Here is a 13,748-nt window from a genome sequence, read left to right as displayed (position 1 = left end):
TCATACATTATCTACTGATTACCTCTCACATCTACCTTTTTCAACCTCAAGGGTACTGCCTTACATGTGTTCTCCATCATTTCTTGCCTAAAGTATTCCACTAACCTCCTGACTAGTCCTCCAGGTTAATTTTCTCATCCATTCAATCTATCCTCCTGCTACCAAGCCAATCATCTGAAAGTTTCTTGATTATTTGCCCTGAGTAGTTCTCTAATGACTATAGACTAAACTCCAAACTACCTAGCATGATTTACAGACCTTTAAACAGCTAGCTCCAACTGTCTAGCTTCACCTTTTGGCATTTTTCTAGATCTATCTTACTCTCTAGCCATAGAAGATAACTAGTATTACCTAGGTGGCCAGTATCTTTCCAACTTTTGTGCTGTTGTCATGCTATTCCCTTTCCTTCTCCGACTTGTGAAATTCTACTTATTACTATTTATTCTGCAAAGGTCTGATCAACCTTTATTTTTTTTAAGATTTTATTTATTTATTTGAGAGAGAAAGAGAGAGAGAGAACATGAGAGAGCACGAGCAGTGGAGAGGGGCAGAAGGAGAAGGAGAAGCAGACTCCCCACTGAACAGGGACCCTGAAGTGGGACTCAATCCCAGGACCCTGGGATCATGACCTGAGCTGAAGGCGGATGCTTAACCAACTAAGTCACCCAGTCGCCCAGCCCAATCAAATTATATCCATCTTTTTCCAAGCACCTATCAAAGTCAGCTTATTGAGGTGAAAATCAAATATTAAGTCAGAAATCAACAAATACTTGTTGAATGAGTATGTCTTATATAAGTCTCTTTAGTATATTTCTACTCCTTCTGGACTCAAAATCAAAACTATAAGAAATATTTAGACAATTTGCTTTGTAGAAAAACACTTCAGAGTGAGTTCTAAAAGAATGCTGGAAATGAAGTTATAGCTGCCATTCTATATAAATGTATAAAATCTGAAATATATATTTATTCATGGAGGAACCTCCCCTCCAAAATATGGGAATATAAGGATAGCCATGTTATCATTTTAATAAAAGGTATTTCAGCTTCTGGTCTGTGCATTCCAGAGGGTTTAGAAAAAAAAGGAAGGCTTTATCACCAAATATTTATTTATGAAAGAAAATGAGAACAAGAATTTTCTGGGGCAATTCTTGCCCCGAATGCCCTTAGTACTCAGGAATTCTATAGCCAGATAGGAAGACAAAGAAATTCGAATGTCAAAAAATGTGGTATTCTGAGTACATTTACTTACTCAGGAAGATCTGGAAAAGGTCCTGTTTAATTTACAAACAGAGTGTGATCAGATTCATCATCCTCCCCAAGTTAGGAAAAATAAAAGGGAATTATGTTGGTTCTTACATTTTCCTTTTTCAGGTAAAGACCTAAACCTAATAACAAAACCATCTGAAAAGAGTGTATTATTCAATAATAAAAAATAAATATTTGAATTCTGATTCCTAAGTTAATTCCCTTTAACGTAATTTAGATGCGTTTAGACAGATACCTTGTTTATAATACATATATAAAGAATAGTAGAAAGTAGTTGATTCAGTTTATGTTAGTACTTACTAAAGGCTGTTCAGTGTATAGCATGAGAACAAGCAATAAACCCTAGCCCTTCTTTCTGATCTCACCATCTCATGTTATCTGAGGATTAATGAAAGACAAAGAATACCCATCTAAATAAAATAGACCCCGGATTTCCTGGTTCTCCGTTTAAAAACAATTGCTTAGTACCCCAGACTTATTTTCAAGGGAAAAGAATATTAACTAGATCTCAGAGAGTTGGTTTCTCTGTAAAAACTGTGCAAAGTATTGTATTTCCATTGGGTGTCTTTGAGAAAGGTCAATGGCTATGTCGTTTCCCGGAGAAGCCACAGGTGCAGGAGCCAGTGCTCCTCACTGCAGTTGTTCCCAGCCACTCTGTCCTGCTACTGACCTGAGGCAGTCATTTGTGCTAAGAAGAGCAGGTACACGGAGGTAGCGTCCAACTGCAGGTGTCCCCACTGGTCATCACCCACTACAGTGGCACAGGTTTTAGTATTGTACTTGGCATGGAGGCTATCCTTGGTACTCTGACTATACTTGAAGGATTCGACTTTATCCACCTGAAGAAAACAAGAACAGTAAAGGCAGGCAATGCAGAAACATCATCCCACATGCCATCCTTCTGCAGCACTCAAACATATCTCATTGCGGTTGGTTTACAGGCGATGGTGAATATTTAAAGTAGATTGTTACTTATTTTTCCCTATACTAAGGCAACCAGGAAAGTTTGCTGTTGTTGTTTTTTTTTAATTTAAGCAATTTAATTACAAAATCAGGTCAGTTAAGGCCAACTATTTCCTACTCACTACCTCCCTTTCACATTTTGGATGGTTGTTTTGCCACACTGCAGATATCCACTGAGATGCAGAGGGGTTGAGTGTGAACAGCCTAGTAAGAAGAGCCAGCTGAGTTGTAAAAAAGATACATTTGTTCCTGAAACAGAGGGAGGAATTTGGAGGGAAATTAGGATAAGGGGACTTATTTTGAAGGAGTACTGGAAATTGCTGGAGAGAGATACATGGAGTGACAAAGAAAAATGTAGGAATGAGGGCTGAAACCAGAGGTCAGAAAGGAAACATCGTGCAATGGACAACTGAAAGACTTTGTTCCTGAAACCGAGATTTGGTTATATGTGCATTTGATATGTCGTAGAAACTACTGTACCTTTAAATAAGGTTCATGAAGTTGGTGGCTTTAAACCTGTTTGGTAAGGTAGAAAATCGAAAATTCAAATATTTAAAATACCAAAAAAAAGGAGCAGAGAAGGGGAAAAAAGAAATTATAGCAATGAATGATAGCCATGAGCTAATACAGGCAAGAGCACTGACAAAGAAGCTCAGAAGTCTGGAGTTGATTTCTTTCTACTTTAGATTTGTGGTGTGCCTGTGGATAGTCATTTTACTAATCTGGGCCTCGACTTAATAAAATGTGATCTTGGTCTCAAGAAAGTCAGTTTAGATTCAATGTGTGCAACATGTGTAAAGATCTCCTAGGATAAAAGTAAAACACTTTCTTTTTCAGTAAAATCCTTTTGAATGAAAAAAAATCATTAGCAAACCCAAAAGATAAACCACAGGCTACTGAAAAAATTTGCAGTGTATGTGACAAAACATTAATATCCATAATGTATAGCAACTCCTCAATAGTCATGAAAGAGACAGCCCAAAAGAAAAATAGACAAAGGACCCAACAGGCAATTAACAGAGGAAATGCAAGTTTTCAATCTACACAGGAAAGGATGTTCAACTTCATTCAAGGTCAGGAAAATGCAAATTAATCCAAGCAGATAAAAGCCTTTGGCACTAATCTCTAATCCTAAAATCTAAAATATTGCCATAAAGGTTCTTCCTCTCTAAGTTCTGTGCCAAAATTCGTTTGATGGCAACATTTGATCCAAATTGACATTTGTAGTCTTTACTTATTTCACTGAGTGTGAAAATGCATGTTTCCCTATGGAGAGATTAATGTTTTTGATGATGCAGTGCTGTTCTGGACCTGCTGAGAGCACAATATTCTAGTATTTGCACTGTACGGAAAAATCTGAAAAAATCTGTATTCTAAAATGTATCTGGTCCCAAGGGTTTCATATGAGGGCTTATATGCCTGTATCATCTTTACTCAATGTACTTAATTGCATGTACAGTCATGATGAAGTATATCAAAAAAGGCATTTGTACAGGGGGAGAAAAAGACTGGAAGGAAACGTTCCAGTGGTAACAGGGTGGTGAGATCATGGGCGACATTCCCCTCCTCGATTCTATAAATTTTCTAAAATCACTGTCTACTATTTGTGAAATCGAAAGAATATAAGCTGTGAACATTTCCTAAAGGGTGGTAGAGATACTATTACAATGTGCTTTTACTAGAAAGGGAGCTGTTAACAATGCCATACCTGTCTGATCATGCAGTGCAGCAGGCCCCTCATCAGCTTCACTACGCTCTGCAGAAATAAATGGGAACAAGACTGTTATAAACACCCCTAGCTGCAGGAACATTTAGTCAGCAACTGCAGTTGGTACATGACCTTTTCAGAACAAGTAACCCTATCCTGGGTTCCTACTTACATGGCATTTACTTTATAGGCACACAGAAGAGCTAAATTGCAGCTAAAAGTGGAATCAAAAGTGGCAGTTGATGCCTCTTTCAGGTCAAAAAAAAATCCAAGCTCCAAGAGGTTTATACAAAACCATGCCAACCATCCTGTTAGAGGACATTTTGCTGGGAGAAAAGACAGCTCATAAGCCCTAAAGCTATGAGGATATTTTATCATAGATCCTATGCCCTAAAGATGCCAACATCATCACTTTTTTTTTCTCCTAAAGTAGCCAAGACTATCTTCAGGAGTTCACAGAAATATTTATCTGTATATTTTCCTTAAAGAATAAATGAACTTCAATTCAGAATAAGTGCAAAGGGGAATAGTTAGTGCAACTCAACCTCTTTTCCATGAAAAAAAAAAAGCTACAGTCATTCTTCAGTCTCAAGTCATCACTCTTTCTCTTACCAGGGCTTGGCAATTTCTAACGCACTCAGTTTTCCATTCACATTCCAAAATTCTGATCACCAACTATATACTGTACTAGTTGACATAATATAACATAGTAATAATAATAAAATTACAATATAGTAGAGAAATAATATGCTATACTAGTTATAGTACATGACACTAGAAGGGCTCATCAACAGCGGCAAGGGTAGGCAATATATTTTGGAAAAACACAGTATCAAACAGTTTCTCCATTTCTTTAAGCTTTCTGTTTCACAGTCCAAAAGAAATACAAACAGGTTACTCCAGGGAATGCCAGTTCAGAGGTGGCCTCAGGACATCTCTGAAAACTAATCTGCTTGGGAGCCAGGTCATTCTGTCATTCCTTCAAAACACTGAAGTGGGACTATAAGCAATAGGCATAGTAAGGATAAGTATCTATTAAATTATGCTCAAGTCTTTATGTAGTCTTTTATTGAGAACAAATAAAAGGTGTTTCCTTGGGAGAATTCCCTTTCTTAAGTTATTTCTGTCTACAAGTGGTGCCCTCCCCTTACAGATCAAGGGATGTATATATACGTGGGGGGGGGGAGTGAGCGAGTGCGTGTGTTTACACATAAGAGAGAGCAGGTAGGCAGTATATGATCACGTCACCCTTTAGAGCATGAAGCATTTATTATAAATAATGAAACTGACTGCCACCCCATAAGAAAATCCCTATCACAAAAAAGAGGGGGGTCGCCTGGGTGTCTCAGTCAGCTAAGCGCCCACCTTCAGATCAGTCACGATCCCAGGGTCCTAGGATTGAGCCCCGCACTGGGCTCCCTGCTCAGCGGAGAGTCATCTTCTCCTTCTCCCTCTGCCCCTCCCCCTGCTTGTGCATTCTCTCTCTCTCTCTCTCTCTCTCTGTCACAAAGTTAAAAAAAAAGAAAATCTCTATCACTACTTTGACCCTAAAAAAAGAGACCATCCTTTTAATACACGCTGTTAGAGACACAGCCTCCTCTGTGGGGAACTTGATTCAATTCTGAATTATCTTCTGTATGTCACCACATACTCACAGGTTTCTATCACATTCTTTCAACTGTCTTTACCATCAAGCCCTGCTACTGCTACCTACATTTTCTTTTTCCTTTTTTTTTTTTTTTTGAGAGAGAGAGAGAGAGAGAGAGTGAGCACAAGAGCACAGAGGGGGAGGGGCAAAGGGAGCAGAGAGAGAATCTTAAGCAGGTTCTATGCCCAGCACAGAGCCCAACAGGGGGCTCGATCTCATGACCCAATGCTGAGATTATGACCTGGGGTGAAATCAAGAATTGGACACTTACTGCCTGAGCCACCCAGTCACCCCTATGTTTTCTTTAACTTAAATAGTAAACGTGGGAATCGTGGACCCAGTGGAGAATTCCTGGTTTTACTTTTGTCCTCCTGGAATGGCCACTGTCAGTCATTTCTGTTCTCAAGTTCTAACTTGAAAGTCAGGATTAAATTAATAGAAAGCATGGGGAAGAAAAAAAAAGAAAGCATGGGGATATGGGAATGAGGGAAACTATGTGTACTTTGTGTTCCCCCAAACTGGCCATTTGCTGTTTCAGTGCTCTAGTTAGCATTAATTATACATGTTCATTCATATAGTAGAGCTTATAACTACATCAAGTGACACCTTCTCACCTACTCTTTTTGAGAATATGGATCTATATATTTGTAAATTGACATATAAGGATATATAACTATACTCAAACATATATATGTAAGTATTCATCTCTATCTCTCTCCAGGTATATGTACAATCAGATGTTTGTTGGTCATCTAAAATATATAAAGCACTCTACCAGACTTTGTGGAACATAAAGAAAAGGGGGAGACAGAACACAAGAGTTAAAGAAAAAACTAAAATATAAACACAGTCTATCTAACAACTCCTAGTTATCCTTTAAAATCCATTTCCTCTGTGTATCCTTCCTTGCTTTGTTCAAAGTAAAAACATTCCTGCCTGTGTCCCATAAAACTTTCTACTGTATTTCTCTCCTATAGATACAGTGTAATGTATTGTTTAATTATTTGCTTATATATCTGTCTCCCTCATTAGATTATAAACTCCTTAAGAAAAAGGGGCAGAGACCAGGTTCAGAAATAAAACTTTGAGTCAGGGGTACCTGGGTGGCTCAGTCATTAAGTGTCTGCTTTTGGCTCAGGTCATGATCCCAGGGTCCTGGGATCAAGTCCCACATTGGGCTCCCTGTTCAGTGGGAAGCCTGCTTTTCCCTCTCCCACCCCCCCACTTGTGTTCCCTCTCTCACTGTGTGTCTCTCTGTCAAATAAATAAATGAAATTTAAAAAAAAACTTTAAGTCAATGGACTGAGTGGACTTTATTATTTTATTATTATTATTATTATTATTTAGAGAGAGAAGGAGCAGGAGAGGGGAAAGGGAGAGAACCTTAAGCAGGCTCCGTGCTCAGCACAGAGCCCAATGTGGGGCTCCATCTCATGACTTTGAGATCCTAACCTGAGCTGAAGTCAAGAGTCAGATGCTTAACCTACTGAGCCACCCAGGACCCAAGCAGGCTCTATTTTTAAAAATGTATATTCCATGTTTGCAAGTAACTCGCAAATTGCTTATCAAAAAAATCATGTGTGTGTATGTGTGTGTGCATGCATTTTGAGAGAGGGAGGATGCAAATATGACAAAATGTTAACAATTTAGTAAATCTGGATAAAGAGTGTATGCAAATATGCTCATTTTACTATTCTTTAAACTTTTTTGTAAATTAAAAATTTAAAAAAAATAAGAAGTTAAGAGCTAAATATAAGGATTTTGTCCCATTTTGGTTTTTATATATAGTACGGGGTCTCACTTATGACAAATTACAGAAAGTCTGCTAAATGAAAAAGTGAACATGTTGAGTGGTACAGACCGCAAGCGATCTAGAAGTTCCAAGACAGCAGTCCTGGGAAAGAAGTGGTCACTGTACACCTGAGTGGTACTCTTAGGACAGAAACCAGAGAAAAAGTAGAACTGGTGCTGGGCTTTGAAACAGGAGCATTAGTTCAGATTGGAAGAGAACAGGCACTGTGGGTGGAAGAAACAACCTGTAAAAAGGTTCAGAGGTGAGAATGTCCAGATTTCCATGTTGGAAAAATTCACAAAGACTTAATCTGCAGTCATTAAGTCCAGGCTGTGTTCATGGCACCACCAAATTCCAGCCTCATCTCCAAGCTTCAGTCCATTCACTTGTAAATTGGAGTAGATAATACCTAAATCACAGGGTACTGTGAGAATAAAATACTAGTAATTATGGGGAAGTATGCAGTACAAAAAAAAGTATTTACACAAATGTCAGGTATTCTCATTAAGGGATTGTTAGAGGAGTAATGAAGACACGAACCTGGTTGGAAATGGGGGTGACAATGCAGGGCACCAGAATGTAACGATACTGAAAAAGCAGGGTAGGACCAAGCCCTAGAGAGTCTTGCCTATCAATCTAAAACATCTGGATTTTACTGCTAGGAAAATGAAAGCCACAGAAAAATTGCTGAGAATGCAAATGATATAATTTAAATCTTCACAACAGTGTTAAGTGATGAAAGTCTAGACTGTGGTTGAGGCAGAAGGGAATAGTAGGAGGAGATGAATTCAGGAAAAATTAGAAGAATCAACAGACTTTGGTCTGCATGTATCAAAAGGCAAAAGGGACAAGTCAAAATCACCCTAAGGGCAGTGTTTTATAGAACACTAGTCAGTCCAGGAAATTCTGGAAAGACTGCAAAACCCACTCTCATGTTAGATTCCAAATGTGCATTAATGTATCAAAGATTCTGAGAAATAATGGAGTAAAGAAACCCACTGTTTAATGTATTCCCAAACCTACTTGACCTAATGTTCCACAAATACACTATAGGAAATTCTCTAAATAACATTGCCCAGGTGGATGTAGGCAGAATGAGGACACCAATAAGAGAATAAAGGCTGTATACTGAGTTGCTGTTTTCGGTAGTCTCTTATTTGTTTTTATATAGAACACAGGGTTTCAGATATTCTGAGCTTGAGAAGCCAGGTGCAACTGAACAGAAGACAATGAAAATCAGGTTTTGAAACAGAAGTGAGACCAGAGTTGAAGATGCAGTTTGGGAAGTCATTCTTACAAAGGGTATGGTTCAACTCCTGAGAAAAGATAAGAGACTACATAAAGAGAACAAAACTGAGGAGGAAGCAGAACTGGAGTTATCCAAAGAGCTATGTCTATTTGTGTGCTTATTTATTTTTATGGGTGTATTACTATATCTATATCTATGTGACTAAGAGCAAAGGGCATTTATATATAGGGCAAAGGGCAACATATATGTGCATAGTTATATTCTATGCACATATTCTATATCTATATTCTATATCTAAGAGCAAAGGGCAACATATATGTGCATAGTTATATTCACAATCTAAGATAGAAATAGTCCCCTAAACCCTTGTCTCCTAATTCTTTTTAGTTCTCTGACACTGTTTCTTAGAGAGAAACCAAGGTGAGAGTTGGAAGGAAAGGTAAAAATGTTTAACAATCAGTGGTTTGGGAAAATCCACACAGTAATGGAGAGTTGAGAGTAGATGGGAATTTAATTTATGGATTTCCTGGATTTAATCTATACTCACTTATTGGCCACAAATCAATGGTTATTACCCCAGCTGCACTTAGAATCAGTTTTTTAAAAAATATTAAAGCCCCAAGACTTCACTTTCAGAGATTTATCTAAATTGTGGGGTCCAGTAAGGGTATTTCTTAAAAAGCTTCCCAAATGATTCCACTGTACAGCCAGAGTTTAGAACCACTCGCATAGATTAGGGACAAATCTAGCTCACCATGTGTTTTGTAAATAAATCTCTGGCTGCTTTTGTGCAATAACTGAAGAGCTGAGTGGTTGGGCAGAACCCACATGTGACCCACAATGCCAAAATTACTTCCTATCTGGCCCTTTACAGAGATGGTTTTCTAATCCCTAGTCTGAATTAACTGAGTCAGATTTGAGGAAAAAAGTTAATGAGACCTAATAATAAAATCTGTTTTAATTCATGATGAAAGTTCATAGAAATTTTATGATTTCCAGAGAAATGTTTCTTTTTCTTGAAGATGCTTCCTATTGCTGTAATGTTTTTGAGATATTTCAAAGTTATTACTGAGATAGTATGAAAAATATTTTGGGGCCATGTTAAAAACTATTTAATGAAACATTAAAATTTTAAAGTAAACAATTCAATGTTTCCTTAATTTTTCCCCCTTCCTCTGTTAAATTCTTTCTTCCTGGACCATAGAAGGAAAAATGTTAACTTCATAGAATGACTAGTCAACAAGGAGATAATAGATTTATTCCAGTGGTATTGAAAAAAAAATTGGTCCAATGGTACTAGGTATGGAATCCTGGGTACTGATATTAATCTCTAGCAAAACAAACAAAATACTGAGATCAGGATAGCCAAACATTACAGTAGGATGCAGGATTTCAGGGGTGGAAGAGTAGGATTACAGGATTTTTGGAACACTCTTCTATATTTTCCAAATTGTTACAATCGCTATGTATTATTTTTATAAGTCATAAAAATATTGGTCTGTACTTCCTGAGCTACAGCAAAAACTCCAGCAGTTTTTTTCTGAAGGGCCCAAGTCCCTCTCAATAACAGCTTGAAGGAATAATGAATACCTACTGTTGCAGAGGACAATATGATAAAACTTCCCTATTGCCAAGAACTGCAACCCCGCAATATGCTGAAGCTCTTAAAAAATAACTAAATCTCAACATTCTGATTTATAGATGAAGACTACAGCTCAGATTGCCCAAGTCTAAGGGATACCACTTGAGCAAATGGCTGGTGTAGAATCTTCTCCACTAACTAGAGGAAAAGAATTCACATGTACCTTACAAGAGACAGCAGAGTATCACAACATTAAGAGACCCTATGTAGCTCAGAATATCATTTTTTGGGTCATTAAAGAGAATGAAGCACCCTCCGTCGAAACAGTGCTATAAAGGATGTTATTTTCTATAAAGGTGAAGGGCCTTAAAAGTTGGCTTAAAGGCATCTGCTGACTCTGTCCTTATTTTGCTGAGGGAGGGGTACAGGCTCTGAAATAGAGGTCATGAGTATAAAATTCAACAAATAAATTCTTTACTCGTGTCTAGTTTGAAGGTCTGCAAATTTGTGTCTGTTACCCTCATACAAATACCACCTATCATTTAAAAGAAATGAAGTAAACTGATAGACACCTGCCCCCAAATATTCTTCTCAATGAGAATAAATATGCTCAAGGCTGCAAAATACTGTTACTTAGAAAGAGGATTATAAATTTCAGCAAAGATCCCAGGATAGGTTTTTCCACTGTAACAGAACAGACTGTGCCCTTTCTGTCCTGAATCAGCAAGTTTCATGTTTCCACTACACCAAAAAAAGTTAGTACAATACAGGAAAGCTTTTTGAAATGTAATTTCAAGAAAGTGAAGAGGGTGGGAGAAAGGCAAAATACAGTTCTTTTAGCTCCTTGGAGCTACATTTCCTTTAATCCCTGCTCCTCAATCCCCTTCCCCACTACCACACACAGCTCCAGATCTCCCTGTATATTTATTCTAAGTACCTGCTCCAGTTCATAGGCCTTTGCTTTATCCTCGTCCCGGTCTGCATTCTTCCGATAGGCCAGGCCCAAACCCCACACAGCCAAGATACTGTACACATTATCTCGGACCCAGGCATCTTTCTGGTCATAGCTGGCTGGAAGCAAGCCAGTCACTGGATTCTGCAAGACCAAGAAAAAGAGGACAGGCAGGTAACCACAATGTGTTAACATGAGGAGACCAAACCTATCAAAGGGGTTACTTAGGGACTTTGGTCTTTCTTCTACTTCACTACTCCGGAGTTTTATAACCTCTTCCAATCAAGCGCAAGCAACTGCTATCTTAAATAAGCGGAAAAGCTAGCTGAAGCTTAATGAGTCTGAAATGTGAGTATTGTTAAAAGAAAAGCAGTGTTTTAACTTTCCAGTTAGAAAGAATAAACTATCAACGAAAAACAGCATCAAAGGACAAGAAAAAATATATATAATTAACAGTATTTACAAGGTACCTCAAATCTTCACATTAATCTAGTCTTAAAATGGCTAAATGTTCCCCTACTTCTCTTCTTTGGCTGGAGGGTAAGAAGATGACGCCCAAACCTGGGTCAGGGGAGGGAGTTGTCAATAATAAACAAGCTTCAGCACCTCTTTCAGCAGTGCCCCCCTGGAATCCTGCTGTGGCTTGGATGACCAGGGAGGAGGCGAAGGGGAGGGGGCGAAGGGGAGGGCTCAGAAGCCAAGGCTCAGGGCTCCCCACTAACTGTGCTTGTCCATAGTTCGGTTCTCGGCCCAACACCTAGCTTCAGGCTCCCCTAACGCTTCCCCAGCTTGGGGGGTGGGGGGGTGTAGGCGGCGGCGGGAGAACCTGCTACACGCACGTACACACACACACACACACACACACACACACGCGGGCGTTCCTCCAGCGGTCTCCGTCTAGGCTAGCACACTGCACATCCTCGATGATTACAAGCGACACCCCTTCACCTACCTGATGGCACAGGATGGTCTGATGCACCAGGCGAGCGTAGCCATCCAGTCGGACCCCAGAGTTACTCCGGCTCCTCATCGTGCCGCGTTTCCAATGCCCTCAGACAAACAGCCTGCGTGCCACAGGGGCCCTCGGCCCTCCAAGTCAAGAGGCTGCAAAGCAGCTCCGCCCTCGCGGTGGGAAGCCAGAGGGCCAGACCCCGGCTGAGCCCGCCCACCGCCCACACCCGGCGCCGGCAGTTCACGCGACCGCTGCCCCTAGGGCTCCACCGCACGCCCGCAATTGTTCGAGACTCCCGCGGTTTCGGCCCAGCCGCAGCTCCCCCGCCCCGGCGTCTCTCTGCCACCCTTACTCCCGTCCGGCCTCCAGGAGAGGATCCTGTATCCTCAGCCGAACTCCCGGACACGGCCGTGGGCCCGAGGTTCCCGCCCGGAGGCCGGCAGCGGGTCACCGGCGGCTGCGCCCCCCCTACCCTCCCGGAGACGCGAGCCGGAGGCGGGGCGGGCTCCGCGGGTCCTGGCAGCTGCGCGCTGCGACCTCGGAGTTCGGCTCGGCGCGCCTGGCCCGCGCCGGTCCTCGGCGCCCCCGCCCGCTCCGCGGCGGAGAATGTGTCACCGTAGGCAATATGTTTTCAGAGGTTTATTTTCAAAACACCTCCAATGACTATTTCAGTTTTCCACGCTTGCTGTGCATGCAGGATGTTGAGGCGGCAGTTACATCGGCCGGCTTAGCTTTTAGGAACCTAGGACCCTCTTCAAACTTACTATGGCAAGAAGCGCGCTCGCGGCCGGGGTCTCGAGAATTAGAATATCCGGGATTTTACTGTATTTTATACTTTTGAGTTAAAGTTCAGACTGAACTCCTCACTCTGATCCAAACCAGACAAGAAAAAACTTCCTAAGGTACTTTATTCCTTAGAAACTGGTGACTAGCCAGGCCTGGGAAGGAGGGGCCCGTGGTGTGCTTTGAGCAAACTAGTTCCCCGGGTGGGGGACTGAGCAGTGACGAAGCAGTGCCTCGGGACAGCCTTGGCTGGAGAGGAGCCAGAGGAGGTTGTGTAACTACTTTGGAAGGCTTCCCCGTGCGCACGTAGGTCACAAGGCTGAGGCAACAAAGACTCAGCTGAATATAAAGGGGCTAAAGAGAGGATAGAAAAGAAGCCTGTAGGTAACACCGATCATTTGCCACGGGGTACTCTCGGTCTGCACCCCGCTGCGTGTCCTGACTCCAAGGCCATTGCTCACTGTGTTTGCTCTCCTCAATCCCCACGCTTAACCTCTGCTGGTGCAAAGTCTGCACGCTTTTCAAAGCTCGTTTTAAGTACCAACTGCTCTCTGAATCTCAGTGTAAGAATTAGACTGCCCTTTCAAATCCAACTCTGAGAATCTCTAATTCTAAGCCCTCTCTAGCCACCTCGCCCAGCCTACAGTGATTTTGCATTTTCATTTACCTTTTTATTTCTGTAAATTTAATCTCTTCTCACAAGCTCCCTCCCTTTCAACACCCCGCACACCCCTGCTCAAATTAGCATCAGGCTTGGAATGAGGAAATGTTCAAGAACTCAGATCTGGAACTTTCAGTTTCAACAGCCAGTAAACGATACAATTAGGTACAGTGATTCGCTTAGAATTCCCAA

At 40.9% G+C, this 13,748-nt stretch overlaps 1 protein-coding gene across 5 annotated transcripts in view; it reads right to left on the bottom strand.

Annotated features, from left to right (window-relative positions):
- Positions 1-12,524, bottom strand: part of PHKA1 (phosphorylase kinase regulatory subunit alpha 1) — a 142,432-nt gene extending 129,908 nt beyond the window's left edge. For 3 of the 5 annotated variants that reach the window (XM_044236022.1, XM_044236023.1, XM_044236025.1), the window contains exons 1-4: positions 12,113-12,523; positions 11,146-11,304; positions 3,938-3,985; positions 1,937-2,105 (exon numbers count right to left, since the gene is read on the bottom strand). In XM_044236022.1, the coding sequence (XP_044091957.1) occupies positions 1,937-2,105; positions 3,938-3,985; positions 11,146-11,304; positions 12,113-12,190 (454 nt within the window). In that variant the 5' untranslated portion in view covers positions 12,191-12,523. Of the gene's footprint in view, positions 1-1,936; positions 2,106-3,937; positions 3,986-11,145; positions 11,305-12,112 lie in introns of all 5 variants that reach the window. The other 2 variants (XM_044236021.1, XM_044236024.1) reach the window with 1 other exon arrangement.
- Between the last annotated feature and the right edge of the window lie 1,224 nt (positions 12,525-13,748).

The sequence above is a fragment of the Neovison vison genome, chromosome X (assembly GCF_020171115.1).
Source record: "Neovison vison isolate M4711 chromosome X, ASM_NN_V1, whole genome shotgun sequence".
Lineage (NCBI taxonomy): Eukaryota > Metazoa > Chordata > Mammalia > Carnivora > Mustelidae > Neogale > Neogale vison.
The sequence above is the reverse complement of the archived record's forward strand: the minus strand, read 5'-3'. Positions and strand labels throughout refer to the sequence as shown.